Raw genomic sequence first — 22,038 nt, forward strand, 5'->3', positions numbered from 1 at the left:
GGAGATACAGGTACAACACCAGGTACAAGTACAGGTACCGGTCCTCAAAATGAGGTACCGGCCAACACCAAGTACAGACACCGGTTCCATAAAAGAACCGGTCCGTACCGGAGTATGTGCAGCCCTAATAATCCCCTATTGATATTAGTATAATAGGAGGGAAATTGGGTTATTCTTGAGGTTCAAGTACATTGTTTGAGATCTAGGTGGACCTTCCGGTGATTCAGGTTCAGGTGCTGCCTGTGAGGAGTGTCCTTGTTAAATCCATCACGTATGCCTGTGGATGCCAGTCATACTCTGAAGCAACATCAACACTTCAATTCCTAGAAGTGAGCAGACAAAATCACAAGCAGTCACTAAATATTCGGATTTGGTGACCATAATTTGTCTCGCCACTACAAAGTTTTAACGGCAAAATTTTAGATTTGCTTCGTATTCATTTAGATGACGAATGAATTTTTGTTTGCATAAATAGATATAAGGACAAAAGTTACACGTTATCAGCAATAGTTCTTTCGGAGACCAATTTTTTCTCCGTCAGCAGAAACAATCCAACAATTTGTTTGGATACTAATAGTTCTAACTGCAAAATCCTTATTTGACGGGCATTTATTTCGGCAACAAACTAATTTTGTCAGTGTAAGATACGTTCAGGGAAAAAAGTCTCGGATTGTTAGCAATAACATGTTTGGAGACTATAATTTTCCTCTGTCACTAGAAACCAAGTCCGTGACCGAAATAATTGGTCACAAAGAAATATTTTAAGGCGGAGACAAAATTGGTCACTATATTTGGTCACAAGAAAAACGTTTTGAGACGGAGACATGATTGGTCACTATATTTGGTCACAAAAATTTTCAGTGACAACTTTAAAGACTAAATTTACTGTTTGTCGCCGAAAAAATATATATAGTGACCAAAAAAATATTCCTCCCTAAACACTAGATTTGTAGACTAAATTTTATTGGTCACATAAAATTTTGTCACTAAACGTGTGTTTTGTTATAGTGTTTAAATCTTTGCCTTTCCTTCTTGTCTTCTTCACTCCAAATTGCTTGCATATCTGCAACGAAATCAACATCCATGGATTAGGTTGGATGAACAAAAAGCAAAAATAAATAAATATTATAGAACAATTGTAAGGCAAAATTATAGAACAAACATCACAGAAAATACACATGATAACCTATCTTAGCATGCATCCGTCATGCGTAATTGACATTTACACATGCATATGACTTGGATACCTAGCATGTGGAATTTTTTGGTTGCAAGTTTGTTCATTTTAGTGTAAAGAGGAGTTACACATGCATATATCATGTGTAACTAGGAGTTACACCTGCGTATGACTCGTGTACTCAGCTTACCGAATTTACTTGTGATATTCACAATTGTAACATCTAGCTAGGTACACCTACGTATGACTTGTGTACTCAGCTTACCGAATTTACTTGTGATACTCATCTTACCGAATTTACCTGTGATATACACATGCATAACATCTACTGAAAGTACTGACAAACTTTCAACACCCATGGCCTATATGCAACTAATACACTAAACTACGCATCATTAGCATATGTAACTAGCAGTTACACATGAAAATTGTATGTGTAACTCGCACTTACACATCTAATTGGCATGTGTAACTATTAGCTACATACCCAATTATCTTGCATACTCGTAAAGTATGAAGGCGACAAAATTCAAAAGCTAATAGTTCTTACAAAATTATACAATTGTGGATATTTCATTCTGCTTTCCATACACTACTTTCACTATTGACTTAAACTGGTTAACGTAGTTCCACTAGTTAGTCCTACACTTACTTCAACAAACCATTTCCATTACATACTTATAGGCAGAGACAAGGGTATCTGGATTTGCTCTCAGTGGCATTAACTCATCGCCACGATCGTCATTAAAAACAAGCCGACCATTTTTATTGTTTCAGGAACAGTTGCTCTAAATTCTCGATCATTAACTGAAACCTGAATAATTCAATTGGAGTTATTATACAAGGTGACAAGTAACTACTCTGGTTTAATCACACACAAACTCTAGTAGAATGTTAAGTTCTGCATATCTTACCTTCAATTTGCAGCTTACGCCATTTTTTCATAAGAGAGGGCCAGCTTGTCACGCTTCAAATAACATAGTTTCATCGGAGATACCTTGGAATCATAGAATGGGTACCTGCACATATGTTTAGATCTTAGACCACTAACTCATGTGAATTAACAAATATAATTCAAACAAAAAAAAGAATAAATTGAACAACAACCTATATAATTACTATATGCATGAAAGTTGATCTACTTAATGAAAATTGATCTACTAAAGTACCATTTAACCAAAGAAATGTGGAATCTTTATAGACGTACAACAATATAGTTACAGAACAGTGACTGAATATCTAATTAATTGTAAAGATATTTATACCTAATGTAGAAGAAATGAGGAAGACAGAGAAAAAAACTATCAGTGTAAGTTGGAGTTACACATGCATTTGACTAGTGTAAGTATGAGTTACACATACATCTGACTAGTGTAATCGAGAGTTACACAACTAAAGACGATGTTATCTTTTCAGTTTAATCATGTTGTATATCATGCTAATTATGAAAATAAACGCTGATGAGTGCCAAATATTGTATATATTTATCCCTTTTTGTTGGCATTTTAACTCATCTTTTGTGCATTAATTCTATATTTTATCCCATATTCTGTATTTTCCTTGTTTTCAAGAATAAATATTTTTCTTAATTAATTTTGCATTTTTAGGTACCAAATAAAGTCTGGATGATTTGCGGAGCAGAAAAGTAGTGAAAAGCCGGGAGGAATTACGCAAGGAAGCCGCAAAGAATGGAGCGCACGTTCAAAAAAGCTAGGAATGGGCTCAAGAAGGAAGAATTGTTCTTAAAGAAGATATGGGCTTGGCATACCCAAGGCCCAAAACCCTTACCCAAACCCATTTTCTATATCCATACCCGCCTCCATTCTCAGCCGTTAGATGGGACTACATCGAAATCCTACGGTCGCTCCTTCGTAGAGCATCAAAATCTGAAGTCTCTGCAAAACATCACAGCGCTTAAATTCCAAGCCTTCAGATTAGATTGTAGTTGAATCCAACGATCGCTTCTATGCCTGTGCATCAAAATTAGATACTCCCGATCTACACTACAGTACCTAACATCATCTAACACCGTTGACTTCGTTGTGTTTCAAAATCCAACGGTCGCAGCGATTCATCTCTCATCTCACCGTTAGATCTACCAACCATCTTCGCATCCCGCAGCTCAGAGTCGCTGGACATCGAATTGATGATCCCGCACAACACCCTAGTACCTAATATCTATACCCCAAAACAAACGATCCCTAAACCTAAATCCATCTATCTCTTCTCCTCCACCTCCTCCCTCACCGTCTGCAGAGAAAACCCATGTCCGCCATCACCACCATCACCCTGCCACTGCCATCGCCACCACCTACTCCATAGCCACCTAAACACCACCACCAACTCCACTATAATCATTCCCCCCATCTTCTAGCCATCTATCCTACCAATTTCTTTTCTTTTCTTTCTCAGAAAACCCTAGGAAAGAAATTGGTACAATAGCTAGGGCTAGAGAAGAAATAGAAGCATGGGAATGGAACAGAGGACCAAGGAGAAGAATGGGTCGAAGAAAAACTCGTCAAATCACATCAATTTGGGTAAGAATTTACCAAACCCTAGTTCTGTCAATTTGGGGGTTTTTACATAAATCCTAATTAGGTTGAGATAGAGCATGGAGAAGATAAAGTGGGTGATATAGGGTAGGTAATTGAACCTAACTGTGATTTTCTGTCACATTAGGTAGAACCCTAATGTCTACTGTTTTGGGAATTTTTGGGTGAAAAGGGTGTAAACCCTAATTATGTAATTGGGTATAAAAAGGGGACTGTGGTGTGTGTAATGAATCATGCCTGGATTAGCCAGTGTGTCACCCAAGAGCACTGGAATAGCCAGTGTCTCAAGGGTTAGTGTTTAATTTTCAACTATCTTTATGTTTATTCCATTACTCTTATTCAGTTTCAATTCAGTTGCTCTTATTCAGTTTCAATTCAGTTCATGTTTTTGTTTTATGTCTTCTGTGTTTGTTTATGTTCAGTTCATTGCTATGTTTAGTAAATGTTTTGTTTTTGTTGCTGTTATGTGAGATCACATGTTTATGTGTATAGCTAGGCTGTGATGATTCCTTAAGTCACTGTTAGTGGTGGAATGCTAGGTTATAATTCATGTAAATTGAGTTGATTGAGTAATGGAGGAATTTAGTGCTCAACTGTGCTTGTGATTGATTGTGCTGTCAAAAGACAGTCAATGCTAGGAGAAAACAGTAGAGCAAGCTTCTTCTCCTTCCATTCCATTTTTGTATTCCCTGGAACATAGGCAGGCTTGAACCTTCACCTAGCTCCATTAGGGACATGGCTTTAACATAGAATTACACTATCTGGATAGGTCACAAGGTGGATTCATAACCTAGTTGTGTTGATTCTCTGTTTTGTATCTGTAATTTTTCTCCCCTGCCATTGCCCTTGGCTTAGGCCTTGGTTTACAACTATCTTGATTTATCACTACCACATTGCCACTACCATGCCATTGTTAATATGCACATGTAGATCACTGTTGTTTTATCATTGTATATATTGCCACATTGTATATAATGACACTATCTCCATTTCCATTGTCCACTTTTGCCTTGTTCTGCCCTGTTTTGCCTTGTTCTGCCATGTTTTGCTTCCCTGCCCAGCCTGCATTACCCTACTGCTGCTGTTGTGCCTCTCTTCCTTTGCCTGTGCTGTCCACAACACTAGTCCTCTCATGTCACTGCCCTGTAAATACCCTCTCATGTTGGCCTTGTACACACATTGTTTCACTTTGTTACTTCCTCACTGTCACTTTTTGTTTGCTCACTGTCTTTCTTTACCATTCTTGTTCACTGATCTCTTGTTACTGCCCACTTTGCTCTCAGCTCTGTCACTTCTCTTCTGCTTTAATCCCACTGTAAACTCTTAAGGTTAAAGACAAGCCCAGTCCACTGTGAACTCAAAGCCCAGAGCACTTGCAAAGGTCCAGAATCAAGTTTAGAGATCCAGAGCTCAGTTCATTACACTAAGCCCAAGCCCAAATTCAAAACCAAAGCCTAGTGCACTACAAAACCAACTGAGCCCAAGCTCAGTTCATTTCATTAAGACAACACCCCAATTCATTCCAAGAGTATTCAAAGGCCCAAAGCACAATCATAACCCATTGGTTACCAAAATCCATTGGTACCCAAAACCCAACAATAGCAAATTTAGAGCCCAAATAGCTAGAAACTCCAAACACCCCCAGTCTATGTGGATCGACCCGTACTTGCACGAGCTACAACTGACGACCGTGCACTTGCGGTATTACTATAGGCCCGCGTTTTCATTTCGCTTCAATTTTATACGCTTTCCCGGGCCCACCCGTACTTGCACGGTCGTCAGTTGTAGCTCGTGCAAGTACGGTTCGATCCACAGAGACTGGGGGTGTTTGGAGTTTCTAGCTATTTGGGCTCTAAATTTGCTATTGTTGGGCTTTGGGTACCAATGGATTTTGGTAACCAATGGGTTATGATTGTGCTTTGGGCCTTTGAATACTCTTGGAATGAATTGGGGTGTTGTCTTAATGAAATGAACTGAGCTTGGGCTCAGTAGGTTTTGTAGTGCACTAGGCTTTGGTTTTGAATTTGGGCTTGGGCTTAGTGTAATGAACTGAGCCCTGGATCTCTAAACTTGATTCTGGACCTTTGCAAGTGCTCTGGGCTTTGAGTTCACAGTGGACTGGGCTTGTCTTTAACCTTAAGAGTTTACAGTGGGATTAAAGCAGAAGAGAAGTGACAGAGCTGAGAGCAAAGTGGGCAGTAACAAGAGATCAGTGAACAAGAATGGTAAAGAAAGACAGTGAGCAAACATAAAGTGACAGTGAGGAAGTAACAAAGTGAAACAATGTGTGTACAAGGCCAACATGAGAGGGTATTTACAGGGCAGTGACATGAGAGGACTAGTGCTGTGGACAGCACATGCAAAGGAAGAGAGGCACAACAGCAGCAGTAGGGTAATGCAGGCTGGGCAGGGAAGCAAAACAGGGCAGAACAAGGCAAAACAGGGCAAAACAAGGCAAAAGTGGACAATGGAAATGGAGATAGTGTCATTATATACAATGTGGCAATATATACAATGATAAAACAACAGTGATCTACATGTGCATATTAACAATGGCATGGTAGTGGCAATGTGGTAGTGATAAATCAAGATAGTTGCAAACCAAGGCCTAAGCCAAGGGCAATGGCAGGGGAGCAAAATTACAGATACAAAACAGAGAAACAACACAACTAGGTTATGAATCCACCTTGTGACCTGGCCAGATAGTGTAATTCTATGTTAAATCCCTGTCCCTAATGGAGCTAGGTGAAGGTTCAAGCCTGCCTATGTTCCAGGGCATACAAAAATGAAATGGAAGGAGAAGAAGCTTGCTCAACTGTTTTCTCCTAGCATTGACTGTCTTTTGACAGCACAATCAATCACAAGCACAGTTGAGCACTAAATTCCTCCATTACTCAATCAACTCAATTTACATGAATTATAACCTAGCATTCCACCACTAACAGTGACTTAAGGCATCATCTCAGCCTAGCTATACACATACACATGTGAGCTCACATAACAGCAACAAAAACAAAACATTTACTAAACATAGCAATGAACTGAACATAAACAAACACAGAAGACATAAAACAAAAACATGAACTGAATTGAAACTGAATAAGAGCAACTGAATTGAAACTGAATAAGAGTAATGGAATAAACATAAAGATAGTTGAAAATTAAACACTAACCCTTGAGACACTGGCTATTCCAGTGCTCTTGGGTGACACACTGGCTAATCCAGGCATGATTCATTACACACACCACAGTCCCCTTTTTATACCCAATTACATAATTAGGGTTTACACCCTTTTCACCCAAAAATTCCCAAAACAGTAGACATTAGGGTTCTACTTAATGTGACAGAAAATCACAGTTAGGTTCAATTACCTACCCTATATCACCCACTTTATCTTCTCCATGCTCTATCTCAACCTAATTAGGATTTATGTAAAAACCCCCAAATTGACAGAACTAGGGTTTGGTAAATTCTTACCCAAATTGATGTGATTTGACGAGTTTTTCTTCGACCCATTCTTCTCCTTGGTCCTCTGTTCCATTCCCATGCTTCTATTTCTTCTCTAGCCCTAGCTATTGTACCAATTTCTTTCCTAGGGTTTTCTGAGAAAGAAAAGAAAAGAAATTGGTAGGATAGATGGCTAGAAGATGGGGGGAATGATTATAGTGGATTTGGTGGTGGTGTTTAGGTGGCTATGGAGTAGGTGGTGGCGATGGCAGTGGCAGGGTGATGGTGGTGATGGCGGACATGGGTTTTCTCTGCAGACGGTGAGGGAGGAGGTGGAGGAGAAGAGATCGATGGATTTAGGTTTAGGGATCGTTTGTTTTGGGGTATAGATATTAGGTACTAGGGTGTTGTGCGGGATCATCAATTCGATGTCCAGCGACTCTGAGCTGCGGGATGCGAAGATGGTTGGTAGATCTAACGGTGAGATGAGAGATGAATCGCTGCGACCGTTGGATTTTGAAACACAACGAAGTCAACGGTGTTAGATGATGTTAGGTACTGTAGTGTAGATCGGGAGTATCTAATTTTGATGCACAGGCATAGAAGCGATCGTTGGATTCAACTACAATCTAATCTGAAGGCTTGGAATTTAAGCGCTGTGGTGTTTTGCAGAGACTTCAGATTTTGATGCTCTACGAAGGAGCGACCGTAGGATTTCGATGTAGTCCCATCTAACGGCTGAGAATGGAGGCGGGTATGGATATAGAAAATGGGTTTGGGTAAGGGTTTTGGGCCTTGGATATGCCAAGCCCATATCTTCTTTAAGAACAATTCTTCCTTCTTGAGCCCATTCCTAGCTTTTTTGAACGTGCGCTCCATTCTTTGCGGCTTCCTTGCGTAATTCCTCCCGGCTTTTCACTACTTTTCTGCTCCGCAAATCATCCAGACTTTATTTGGTACCTAAAAATGCAAAATTAATTAAGAAAAATATTTATTCTTGAAAACAAGGAAAATACATAATATGGGATAAAATGTAGAATTAATGCACAAAAGATGAGTTAAAATTCCAACAAAAAGGGATAAATATATACAATATTTGGCACTCATCGAATACCCCAAACCTGAATTTTACTTGTCCTCAAGTAAAACAAAACTAAGGAAATCCTAATTATACCACTGTCGATGGTCTCTCGAATGCATTTAGCGTATGCACTAAGCCTTTTAAACCACTAAGTGTCCCTAGTGGACGAGTTAAGTCTCGTGAAGGTTTGCTTAGAACGTACCTACAAAGTTCTAGGTCAAAATATAAGCTCAGATTCCATCAAATGTGACATGTGCAAGTCAGTTTAAGCTCACAGCAAAATGGAGATGTCAATCTAGCTATCCAAGGCACAATCCTAGCACTGATAACAAAAAAAGACATGTGATAAGAGTGTAAAGTGTATCTACACATGTGTAAAGAAAGATCTGAAGTTATGACTACTAATCACCAAGAGATAGTTTCTCAGGCTAAGAACCAAGGTCGAAATCTAGCTAGCTGTCCGGACTTTACGAGAATTGTGAATGAGTTGGAGGTATTTCACAATTACTCGCGTTGTACATCAATGGCTTGCACCCTCCTTGCTTATTACAATGAAACAACAAAATGACTCTTTACATGACTCTTATTTACATTGACTATTTTATTTTTGGAACAAGAGAGGATGGAATTCATAAATACTTGATATTTTTTGTATTTTTCTGATTTTTTTTTTTTTTTTTTTCTGAATATACATCGTTTTTTTTTTTTTTTTTTTTTTTTTTTTGATAAGGAAACAGTTGATACAAATACAAAAGGAAACAAAAAATTACATGACTCTTAGCAAGAGGTAGCCCTTTTTGATGCACCCAGTTAAATTCGATGGTTGTCTTTCTTAATGTAACCTCCACCTTCTATCCCAACCAACCAAAGAACAAGCTAGTCAAGTTTCGTTCAGTATTCTAAAGTGATTGGAAATCGTGACTTCCTATCAAACACCTTGAAGATCGAGGCTATACATGTATTGGTAGATCGTGCGCGTGCAAATTTCTTATCACTATGTGAATTGTGCTAGAATCAGGGTGCCTAAATATCTAGACTAAGACTCCTAATAATTACATATTTGCACAAGAGTCAACATTTCAAGGTAAATGAGCTCCATTTTTATGATTTTTCATTTTTTTAATTTTTTTGGAATTTTTTAAATTTTTTCAAAAAGAGGGAGTTCTTGTTTTCAATTATGGCATATTATCATGGTATCTACTCTATACCCCCAAACCTAAACTAAACATTGTCCTCAATGTTTCATAATATGGAAAGAATTAAAATGCAACATATGGAAAGGGACATGCTGAGTAGAGTAAAAGGAGAGAGAATACCCGATTTCGGCGAAAGCAGAATTAAAACTCCGTTATCCAAGGCAAAACTCCAACATATTCGGAGTCACAATGGATGAGCACAAAATATATACAAAAGGAAATTTAACTAACACATTATCTACAAGCAAATTTTGGTTTTTAATGGGATTGGACTTTTTGGGAAAAATTTGGTTTTGTCGGGAGACATTTGGTTTTGGCGGGAGACATTTGGAAACTTTTTTTTTTTTTTTTTTACAGAAAATAAAATTTGGTTTTTGAATGGGAGCAAGCCCACTATTGGTTTTGTGTTTGCTTTGGCTCAGCTGGTTTGAAAACGTTTGGTGAAACTGAGTCCAAAATCCCGGCCTAGAATTTGGGTACTCGGCCCACTAACGAGTTAACCTAGCGTGATCGGTTACAAGCTCAGCTGGGTTTAAAAACCCAGAATACAAAATACAAGTCCAAATTAAACAAGCTCACAAAAATTAAATACAAGCCCACAAATTAAACAAACAAGCCCACAAAAATTAATTACAAACCCAACAGAAAATAAAAAGCCCAAAAATTGGCTTTAATATTACAAGCCCACAATTAAAAATTGGAAGCCCACAATTCGGGTTCTCTTAAATGGGTTACCTTTTAAGCACAGCCCAGCTGCTCTGATATTGTTGCAAAAACCCAGTTGGGCTTTGGTTCTTTTCCTTGGTGGCGTCCCAGCAGAGGAAAAACTGGTTCAGAACAGCAGGTCCAACAGCAAATGAAGTGAAGCAGATGCAGATGCAAGTGCGATGAAGTGAAATGCAAAATAGCCAAGAAAACTACAAGAAAAACACAGCACCAGTCCCCGGCAACGGCGCCAAAAACTTGGTGGGCCCGGGAAAGCGTATAAAATTGAAGCGAAATGAAAACGCGGGCCTATAGTAATACCGCAAGTGCACGGTCGTCAGTTGTAGCTCGTGCAAGTACGGGTCGATCCACAGAGACTGGGGGTGTTTGGAGTTTCTAGCTATTTGGGCTCTAAATTTGCTATTGTTGGGCTTTGGGTACCAATGGATTTTGGTAACCAATGGGTTATGATTGTGCTTTGGGCCTTTGAATACTCTTGGAATGAATCGGGGTGTTGTCTTAATGAAATGAACTGAGCTTGGGCTCAGTTGGTTTTGTAGTGCACTAGGCTTTGGTTTTGAATTTGGGCTTGGGCTTAGTGTAATGAACTGAGCCCTGGATCTCTAAACTTGATTCTGGACCTTTGCAAGTGCTCTGGGCTTTGAGTTCACAGTGGACTGGGCTTGTCTTTAACCTTAAGAGTTTACAGTGGGATTAAAGCAGAAGAGAAGTGACAGAGCTGAGAGCAAAGTGGGCAGTAACAAGAGATCAGTGAACAAGAATGGTAAAGAAAGACAATGAGCAAACAGAAAGTGACAGTGAGGAAGTAACAAAGTGAAACAATGTGTGTACAAGGCCAACATGAGAGGGTATTTACAGGGCAGTGACATGAGAGGACTAGTGCTGTGGACAGCACAGGCAAAGGAAGAGAGGCACAACAGCAGCAGTAGGGTAATGCAGGCTGGGCAGGGAAGCAAAACAGGGCAGAACAAGGCAAAACAAGGCAGAACAAGGCAAAAATGGACAATGGCAATGGAGATAGTGTCATTATATACAATGTGGCAATATATACAATGATAAAACAACAGTGATCTACATGTGCATATTAACAATGGCATGGTAGTGGCAATGTGGTAGTGATAAATCAAGATAGTTGCAAACCAAGGCCTAAGCCAAGGGCAATGGCAGGGGAGCAAAATTACAGATACAAAACAGAGAAACAACACAACTAGGTTATGAATCCACCTTGTGACCTGGCCAAATAGTGTAATTCTATGTTAAATCCCTGTCCCTAATGGAGCTAGGTGAAGGTTCAAGCCTGCCTATGTTCCAGGGCATACAAAAATGGAATGGAAGGAGAAGAAGCTTGCTCAACTGTTTTCTCCTAGCATTGACTGTCTTTTGACAGCACAATCAATCACAAGCACAGTTGAGCACTAAATTCCTCCATTACTCAATCAACTCAATTTACATGAATTATAACCTAGCATTCCACCACTAACAGTGACTTAAGGAATCATCACAGCCTAGCTATACACATAAACATGTGATCTCACATAACAGCAACAAAAACAAAACATTTACTAAACATAGCAATGAACTGAACATAAACAAACACAGAAGACATCAAACAAAAACATGAACTGAATTGAAACTGAATAAGAGCAACTGAATTGAAACTGAATAAGAGTAATGGAATAAACATAAAGATAGTTGAAAATTAAACACTAACCCTTGAGACACTGGCTATTCCAGTGCTCTTGGGTGACACACTGGCTAAACCAGGCATGATTCATTACACACACCACAGTCCCCTTTTTATACCCAATTACATAATTAGGGTTTACACCCTTTTCACCCAAAAATTCCCAAAACAGTAGACATTAGGGTTCTACCTAATGTGACAGAAAATCACAGTTAGGTTCAATTACCTACCCTATATCACCCACTTTATCTTCTCCATGCTCTATCTCAACCTAATTAGGATTTATGTAAAAACCCCCAAATTGACAGAACTAGGGTTTGGTAAATTCTTACCCAAATTGATGTGAATTGACGAGTTTTTCTTCGACCCATTATTCTCCTTGGTCCTCTGTTCCATTCCCATGCTTCTATTTCTTCTCTAGCCCTAGCTATTGTACCAATTTCTTTCCTAGGGTTTTCTGAGAAAGAAAAGAAAAGAAATTGGTAGGATAGATGGCTAGAAGATGGGGGGAATGATTATAGTGGAGTTGGTGGTGGTGTTTAGGTGGCTATGGAGTAGGTGGTGGCGATGGCAGTGGCAGGGTGATGGTGGTGATGGCGGACATGGGTTTTCTCTGCAGACGGTGAGGGAGGAGGTGGAGGAGAAGAGATCGATGGATTTAGGTTTAGGGATCGTTTGTTTTGGGGTATAGATATTAGGTACTAGGGTGTTGTGCGGGATCATCAATTCGATGTCCAGCGACTCTGAGCTGCGGGATGCGAAGATTGTTGGTAGATCTAACGGTGAGATGAGAGATGAATCGCTGCGACCGTTGGATTTTGAAACACAACGAAGTCAACGGTGTTAGATGATGTTAGGTACTGTGGTGTAGATCGGGAGTATCTAATTTTGATGCATCGGCATAGAAGCGATCGTTGGATTCAACTACAATCTAATCTGATGGCTTGGAATTTAAGCGCTGTGGTGTTTTGCAGAGACTTCAGATTTTGATGCTCTACGAAGGAGCGACCGTAGGATTTCGATGTAGTCCCATCTAACGGCTGAGAATGGAGGCGGGTATGGATATAGAAAATGGGTTTGGGTAAGGGTTTTGGGCCTTGGGTATGCCAAGCCCATATCTTCTTTAAGAACAATTCTTCCTTCTTGAGCCCATTCCTAGCTTTTTTGAACGTGCGCTCCATTCTTTGCGGCTTCCTTGCGTAATTCCTCTCGGCTTTTCACTACTTTTCTGCTCCGCAAATCATCCAGACTTTATTTGGTACCAAAAAATGCAAAATTAATTAAGAAAAATATTTATTCTTGAAAACAAGGAAAATACATAATATGGGATAAAATGTAGAATTAATGCACAAAAGATGAGTTAAAATGCCAACAAAAAGGGATAAATATATACAATATTTGGCACTCATCAAACGCAAGAGAGTTGGTAAACTTTATTTTGAAGTATCTAATTAAAAGTTGCATACCAAATGTAAATATTTTTTGTAGGCAATACATAATTATGCAACCATGACAGCACAAGATATATAGGGTATAGAAAACACTGCATAGTTCAACATTTTGTTTATCTAATGTTAACATACTTCAATATAGACCATATTATTTTAAATTAATAGTTACAATCAATCATAATAAACTATCTTACATGGTTTTCTAATTATCTGTTCACTTTTCCTGCAGATCCTTTGCATATCATTCCCTACATGCAACAAAAGCATCTTTTCCTTTCTTGATTGAAATAGTTTCAGACTTTTCAGGCTCAATAAACTCTATATATTTTATGTTGTTGTTGACCTTTTACCAGTGAGAGTACTCATCACAATCCCTGCATTTTCTCATTTTAGACAACACATTAATTATACAGTGAAGTATTTGATTTTGATCTAGTTATACAACCAAATTATTATCCTTAATCAGAACTTGTACGGTACTAATTCTCACGTCTTTTTTTTGATTGAAAGAGAAATTCTCATGCCTGCTATAATCCTGCTCACTCCCATTTTTTCCTTAGATGTTTCTGAAAGCTCTGATCGCGCTATTTTCCTTTCTTGATTGAAATAGTTTCAGACTTTTCAGGCTTAAGATAAAGGAAAACTTTTTCATGGGACGGTTATTATTAAAGCTTTGCTTGGTTCTGATATTTATATTCGTAATTCCTTGATTTATTTTTATGTTATGTGGGTACATATTTGATTCAAGCTTATATATAAATTGTTTCAGAAGATTGTTGCAACTCAAAGAAAAAATATGCCAAACACTTGAGTTAATCTTAAAAATCGGGAAGAGATAACATAACACACATCAATTGTCTGCACTGATATGTAGAAAAATAAGGAAGAGATAATTGTGGATTTAACCATAGTTTGCTGATGTCATATCTGGTATATCTAATGGTTCCATAGTTGCTAGTTCAATATATGCTCCCGCAAAAAAGATTACGTCTGGATACACATCAAGAAGTTACTTTTTAACTTCTAAAAATTAAAAAGCAAGAAGTTAGTTTGTGTGTAAAATTTTAGAACGACTTCTAAAAACAAAAAAAAATCGAATTATTGTGAAGCAATATAACTTTGTTTCTGACTTCTATTCCTGGCATCTTTAGGGGCGACCCTGAAAGAATTAGGGGCGGCATAACAAGACAAAATAGGTTGAAAATACTTATATGTCCCTTCATAATCGGTATTTTAGTATTTTTTTATCTACCGATTGTGATTATGTTTTTCTCTTCTTTGAGAATTCCAAAATTTCATTGGTTTTGAAAAATTTGAATTTGGGGCTACTACCACAATCGTTAGATAAATAACATCACGATACATAATAAATATCATGAAACTACCGATTGTGAAAATAGAGAAATGCAAAATTCCATTGGTTTTGGAAAGTTTCGAATTTAGGGCTATATAATCGGTAGATAAAGAACATCACGAGACTACCGATTGTACAATCGGTAGATAATAAATATCACGAAACTACCGATTGCGCAAATAGAGAAATTCAAAATTCCATTGGTTTTGAAAATTTCGAATTTGGGGCAATTACCACAATAGGTAGATAAATGAATATCACGAGACTAACGATTGTACAATCGGTTGATAATAAATATCACGAAACTACCGATTGTGCAAATAGAGAAATTCAAAATTCCATTGGTTTTTGAAATATTTGAATTTAGGGTGTATACACATATTCCCACAACCGGACACGTGGAAAGTCGATCACACGTGTAACGCATGGAGGGTAATCACATCTAGCTCTGATGACGCGTCTCTACACTGATGAATCAGAGATGTTATCTCCCGACACGCCAACATCACGAGGAAGATTCAACGATCTCAAGACTTGGGGCTACCTAATGAACGAAAACCCGAGAAGCACCATAGAAGATCCAAATATCACTTTACCCCATCTCGAGATAAACCCTAAAACGAGCGGATGAGATGGGAGCATCTGACGAAGATGTGACAACTGGAGTAACAATTGTATGGCGCATGCGGTCTGACCCAACCACCCGCATTTAATAGCTGGGGCACGTGTCAAGAAGTCTATGGAATGAAGGGAGGTTGATCATCGGGACAACTGAAGACCGTTAGTGAGGATCGGGCAATCACGAATCCATCAGCGGACTCAACACGATAACCAAAGAGATAAGGTTCTGACAAGACAGAAGTGCGGATCCCACACAGAAGCCCTATAAATACCAATCTTCACCAATGAAGAGGGGGTCGACCAAATTCCATCGAAGAAAAGACTATAGTTAGGAGAGAGAACTATAGTGATAAGTAGAGAGTAAATTGTAGATATGAGTTTATCCTTCAGACCTTCTGTTTCCATTCAAAGTCATTTGACTATCAATTTAACCTTGAAAGACGCATAGTGAAACCCAAACCGTCGTGGACGTAGGCCTTAGAACCGATCGAACCACGTAAATCATTGTGTTCATTTACTTATGCTTACTTCATTGCTTATTGTATTTTATATCATCATTCATCTGTTAGAGAAACGATGACGGGTCCGAAGACTCGGTGTTTCTTCCCTCTGCATATATATTTTCTCTTATTGCATTTATCTAGATATTCCTATGAATGCGAACATTGGTTGTGAGCATGATGCTCATCATCGTTACATCTGTGCTTACATAGGGCTATTACTATAATCGGTAGATAAAGAACATCACAAGATTACCGATTGTACAATCGGTAGATAATAAATAGCACGAAACTATTGATTGTGTAAATAGAGAAATTCAAAATTCCATTGGTTTTTGAAAATTTCGGATTTGGAGCTACTAGAACAATCGGTAGATAAAGAACATCAAGAGACTACCGATTGTACAATCGGTCGATAATAAACATCACGAAACTACCGATTGTGAAAATAGAGAAATTCAAAATCCCATTGGTTTTTGAAAAATTTAAATTTGGGGCTACTACCATAATCGGTAGAAAATTAACATCACGAAATTACTATTTTAAATACCGATTATAATTTTCTTAACACAAACCAATATACATCAATATAAACTACCGATTGTAGAATTATCTACCGATTATGGACCGCATTTTTTACTTTTCAAAAAAATTGCGATAAGGGGTGGCTTTATTTTAGTTTTGGGTAAGCCTATTTTATCCCAGACGTGCTATATTCAGCCCATAGAGAATCCCGAAACGAGTCATCCCTGGTTCGACGATTATCTCCACCGATTCAATACCGAAATGCAAAATTTTGGAACTCAACAAAATACTTTTGTTACAGTTCCAACTGATAAAAACTCAAAAATTGGAAACATAAAAGAGAGAACTTCGATCTCAAAATCTGGGTTCTACCCTGAAAATAATTTGATTCAAGAAAGCTTTCATGGTTCATATCTTAATCTAAGTGAAACAGACTGAAGTATTTCAGCATATCCACAGAGAGATGAATGCAAAGATGATAGTAATGGGGATACAACCATCGTTAAAAAAGGCAAAGAAAGTTCGTAATTGCATTATGGGTTTGCTTTGTTTTCTCATATTTATGTTATTAGCACCAAAAATTCCTCATTCTCCTAATCACCATCGTTTTTCAGACATGCGCAATTTTTTAGGTATTCATCATTTTCCAATCTAATGCATTTTACCCTTGAAGCTTGTTCCTTTAATGGGAAATTTTTGTTTAATTCTAATTTTGGCTTATGGGTTTTGGTTCAGGAGTTCCAAATACATTAAATGTGATCACAAATTTCCCATTTTTGATTGTGGGTGTTCTTGGTTTTGTCATTTGTCTCCAAGGAAGCATTTTTGTAATTAGGTGGGTGCCCTTGTTTAATCCTTGATTCATTGATCTATTTTTTAAGGATTTTTATGTGAAATTCTGTCAATATGGGTGTGATTTTTGGGGTTGTTGTAGTTTAAGAGGAGAAGTTTGGGGTTGGGCATTTTTCTATGCTGGAATTGTTGGAATTGCATTTGGGTCTGCTTATTATCATTTAAAGCCTGATGATGACAGAGTTGTTTTTGATAGGCTTCCGGTAATAATTTTATTGTGTTAATCTAGTTTTGTTTTTCGATTTTGCCGTGTTGGTGTTTGCATTGATTATCGGTTCTGTTTTGTTATGCAGATGATGATTGTTTATACTTCACTACTCTCCATTTTTGTTGTTGAGAAAGTAGGAGAGCGGATCGGGGTAACTTGTTTGTGTTCCGTTCTTATGCTTGCTCTTGTTAGCATTGCCTATGAAAGGTTTGTAGTTGTCCCTGCATTGTTGTTTGTTTTTGTAGTCGTTCGGTTTAATTGTGATATGATTGGTTGGAACATGGAGGAGTATTTAATGTACACTTCTTTTTTTGCTATGCTAGCTGTTTGCAGGAGTTTTGATGATCTTAGTTGTGTATGATGTTCCAACTGATCCCGACCATAGTAATACCTGCATTGGCGTTTATGTTCCCACCCAAGTATACACATTCAAGATACTGGTTTTGGGCGGCAGGTTAGAGATTTTAAACCTCTTCATTTATGCTTTTACTGCCATAGAATAAATTTGGAAAGATAAGCTATAAATGGCATCTGAAACTTATGGGATGGTTCTAGTATCTTTTGATCCGTTTCAGGTTATAGGTGATAAACAAGTATAAATGAAATTAGAAGTTTTTTATATAAATTCCCATAGCTAATCTGACGAAGGAAGTTGGCAATGTTTTAATTGAACCGTTATAGTTTATAGTGCAGTTACTGCAGTCATTTAGTTATCATCTTGGTAACGGAATTAGGTATCTTTAGATAGTCTATTCATATATTGCTGTTGCTGGAGAGCTAAGTCAATTTCCTGGTGGAAACACAGACAGTGGCTAAATAAATTGTTGTTGCTGGAGAGCTAAGTCAATTTCCTGGTGGAAACACAGATAGTGTCTAAATTGCTCTTTCTGTATCGGTCTAGGTTGTGTTATCTTTTTAAGTTTGTCAATCTGTTTGAGCTCTTGAATTATGTAAAAGTGAGGTGATTCCAGTTGAGATGTGAATCAGTCAATGGTTGATTAGTATATTGTCAGAGTAGTCCTGTCTCGAGTTTCTTGGTCGTTGTTGGGGGTGTGCTACCGGGATTTTGACGTTGAACGGATGACTTCTCATTGTGTCTAGAGTAGATCCCAGAGTGATTGTATCCAAAAAAAAGGAGATAGAATTAAAACTAAAGCCTGGGCATCCAGCAAGGACTCAGCTGAAACTTGATGCAAACAAGTTGGTAACCAATAATTTTCTCTTATATTTTTCATAGGATGATGCATTGGTTTATGCCAACTATATAGAGGAGATATACAAAGTAAGTCACATTTATACTCTTCACGTAAATCCCATGAAAGGTATATAGCTTATTTGTACTCATTTCCTCTATATAAACGAATTGGATTTAGGTTCTGAAACAAGTTTGTTTGGGCAGCTTACAGAATAAGAAGTTCTCTCGGTCTCTCTATCTGAAATTCATGTCTTTCATGAAGTTGTAAATCCATTGTTATAGAAACTACAATAATGAAACACTAACCCCTAAAAGTGGGCCTTGGCGTGCCGAACCACGTAGATCTTGATCCCTGCATTGCTCTTTTTACCCCTGCTCTTAGTTACTTTTTGGTGACCTCATTGGTTGTGACTACTAGAAAATCGGTAGTAACAATGATTATGATTTTTCTTATGTAATAGGTTCCTGACTAAGGAATTATTCAAAGTATACCTATCCATATAAGGAAATCATGAAAACCCAATAGGAAACAGATCGCATAGCTGACAAATGCTTTTGAACGTGCTTTTGTGAACAAGTCACCTAGTATCAGTATAGACTGCAAACTGTGAACAAATCACTTAACTACCATAGTTCAGTACCAATTATTCTTCAACCATATAATAATTCTTGACTGCGTGGATCTGCCATTACAATATTTTGCTTGTGCTTCTTTATTGCTTAGTCAAAACTTAGGTGATATTATTACACCCATCTCCTGTTAATGCCACTATCCGTTAATAATATCTCCCAAGACTCATGTAATCAATCCTCTGTCACTGTCAGTAAGTCTTATTGAGTTGAACAAACCAACTTATAGATACAACAGACAGAGTGCTCTGTACATCACGCAAAGAAAGAAGATAAGGCCATAAGTATTCATGAGCGCAAAAAATCTTTACATTGATGAATGCAATCGATGAAGGACCTTAAGTAACCATGGCAAAGAGTATTCATGAATTTGGTATAAGACGATATGAATTTTTTAAATTACTGTATAAACCCATTTGTAAATATTCTGGATGTGTTCACAGGGGTTTACCTGCTTGCAAAATTCGAAGCTTTTGCAGACATGAAAATTTATGGTTTAGACCATTACATCATCAGTGGACACTCCTTGGAGCATCTATGTTTGGTCATAGTTCCTGTTTTGCTCAGCATCATGCTTATGTACAGAAGTACTAGAACACCAAGGTAATCTCCCTCCCTCGCTCACTCTTATGTAGTTATTTACCATTTAATGAAGACTGCCAAACTTTCCTTTCCCATGAACTCCAAACTTGTTAAAATTTATTTTCCTTGTTTTATCGTCTCATTACCAAGTTCGTAAAAATACATTTTCTTATAATAAAACAAATTTGCAACTGAGTAACAGGTTAGGTGATCTGAAAGACTGCCGATGATTTGCCCCTTAACTGAGATTGTAAGGAAGAAGAAGCCAGAAATGTAAGTTTCGGACGAGAAGCATTACATAGATACAATGCAGAAACAATCTTAGGTACAAGAAATAGTTCAAATCCTGGGTTGCTGCCGCATCATCATATCGTCTGAGGTCCACAACTGGTACTGTCTCTTTACCACCGGGCAGTCAGATGACATAAATGACCTCTATTTCAGTTTTACAGTCATAGAATTTCTCATTGAATCTGAAACAGTCATAGAATTTCTTGCTGAATTTTAAGCAAAATTGGTTTTTTAGAAAACTTGGGTTTGTTCTATTTTGTAGGAATCCAAATGACTACAAAAATCTGCATAAAGGAACAAACCTTATTTTGGGGAGTGATTGTTTTTTTTTTTGTGGCTGAAATGGACAAAAATGAATATTATCAAATGATATAGTCCTGTCTAGTACAAAAGAGAAACAAACCCTTCCCTAAACTAAAAATGTTCATGGAATGGTCTCTTTCATCAGCATTTTTGTCAGTTTGTCACCACTGGCTTACATTTCTCATGTGCAGCACTAGGTGTAAACTACCAGCTTTGGAGTCCAATTATAAAACTTCAATATATTAGTAGAGAATTTATAAAACATAAATAAATTAAACAAATTAAAAATAATTTTAATACCGTCAATTTGGATGATCCAATCGCAAGGAAAAAGAACGAAACTCAGGGTATGACCTCAAAAGTAATACTCCATCCGTTTCAGATTTTTTTTTTTTGATATTTTCATTTATTTATTTTTAATTAACCTATTTTGATGCAAAAATAAAATCTAAAAGTCTCATTTTTCATAAAACAAAATTAATACTATTTTCCGGAAGACATAAGTAAGACACCTAAACACGGACTCACTTCAGTTCTGAATCAGAACTAACAATTTCGATGAATGTTGAAGTCTGATCCGTATATTATATATATATAACAGGTGATGAAATTCGAAACATGTACAAATATGTACTTAGTTTAATGTTGGGGAGATATGCTTAGCATATTCATCCGTAATTGCTTTTTAATTTTCAAAATAAAACAGAATATCTGGCATATAATGAGAGCATTATCAATGTGAAAATGCATAAACTAAGAGGATAATATTCATGATTCATCTACCAGTATGAGTGAGTATGACATAACATGGCAACCATCGTAGTGGTTACAAAAGAAAACAAAAAGAATGAGAAAAGGAAACATTTGTTTAAGAAAAGAAGGAAACCCAGCTAATAAAGAAACCGAATGCAAATGGCCCAAATATGAAATATCTACCACCTTTGCTTGTGAAATTTACTCATGGATGTGACCTATCCAATTTTGTCTGTCAACTACTAGGTCTAGGTTCAATCAATTGGGTTAGGAAGCAACCCTGTAGGATGCTACTGTCAAGTCAACCCTCTCAATAAAAGAACCTAAAGGACATTGCTAAGAGAGTCATGGATTTAGGGTTCGGGGTTCAGGGTTAGGGGTTTAAGGTTCAGGGTTCAAAGTTCAAAGTTCTGGGTTCATGGTTCACGATATAGTTCAGGGTTAGGGTTTTAGGGTTCATAGTTCAGGCTTCGTTGTTAATGGTTCAGGGTTCATGGTTCACGATATAGTTCAGGGTTAGGGGTTTAGGATTCATGGTTCATGGTTAGGGTTCATAGTTCACGACATGGTTCAGGGGTAAATATGACTTTTTAACAGGTGAGATAACTACCACCTTGCATTTAACCGGATGGAAAGTGTTATTTGAAAAAAACGGGGCAGTTTAGAAAACTGCAAAAATGCGGGGACACTTTTTTTACCCTAATTCAAAACTGGGTCACTTTATCAAAATTCCCAAATCTAAATTATATGATTCAATTTTGCAAATGCGCATAGTACAAAGGCCAATAAGAAATTACATTGGTCGTATCATTTAGACCAATAACATCTCATAGCTTCATTTTTACCAGGGATCCATTGTGCATATCCAAATACTGACTGTCCGAAAACTACCAAATCTCGTTCACAACC

At 37.6% G+C, this 22,038-nt stretch overlaps 1 protein-coding gene across 2 annotated transcripts; it reads left to right on the forward strand.

The window, feature by feature from the left end:
• Positions 1-16,653: 16,653 nt before the first annotated feature.
• LOC113300578 lies at positions 16,654-20,381 on the forward strand. Of its 2 annotated transcripts, none has more exons than XM_026549783.1 (7): positions 16,654-16,947; positions 17,051-17,150; positions 17,250-17,370; positions 17,461-17,582; positions 17,699-17,829; positions 19,644-19,803; positions 19,985-20,381. In XM_026549783.1, exons 1-5 carry the CDS (start codon positions 16,779-16,781, stop codon positions 17,715-17,717), a joined length of 531 nt encoding a protein of 176 aa, XP_026405568.1. In that variant the 5' UTR covers positions 16,654-16,778; the 3' UTR covers positions 17,718-17,829; positions 19,644-19,803; positions 19,985-20,381. The 2 variants fall into 2 exon arrangements, with proteins under 2 accessions (XP_026405568.1, XP_026405567.1); XM_026549782.1 differs by having other exon boundaries at positions 17,709-17,829.
• Positions 20,382-22,038: the final 1,657 nt, after the last annotated feature.

Source organism: Papaver somniferum, chromosome 7 (assembly GCF_003573695.1).
Source record: "Papaver somniferum cultivar HN1 chromosome 7, ASM357369v1, whole genome shotgun sequence".
In the NCBI taxonomy this organism is placed as follows: Eukaryota; Viridiplantae; Streptophyta; class Magnoliopsida; order Ranunculales; family Papaveraceae; genus Papaver; species Papaver somniferum.

Bases quoted from the DNA above. Each gene is read 5' to 3' on its own strand.
- LOC113300578 (XM_026549782.1), top strand. From the start codon at position 16,779: ATGAATGCAAAGATGATAGTAATGGGGATACAACCATCGTTAAAAAAG. The intron at 16,948-17,050 runs GTATTCATCATT...GTTTTGGTTCAG, and splicing joins AGACATGCGCAATTTTTTAG to GAGTTCCAAATACATTAAAT. The intron at 17,371-17,460 runs GTAATAATTTTA...TTTGTTATGCAG, and splicing joins TTGTTTTTGATAGGCTTCCG to ATGATGATTGTTTATACTTC.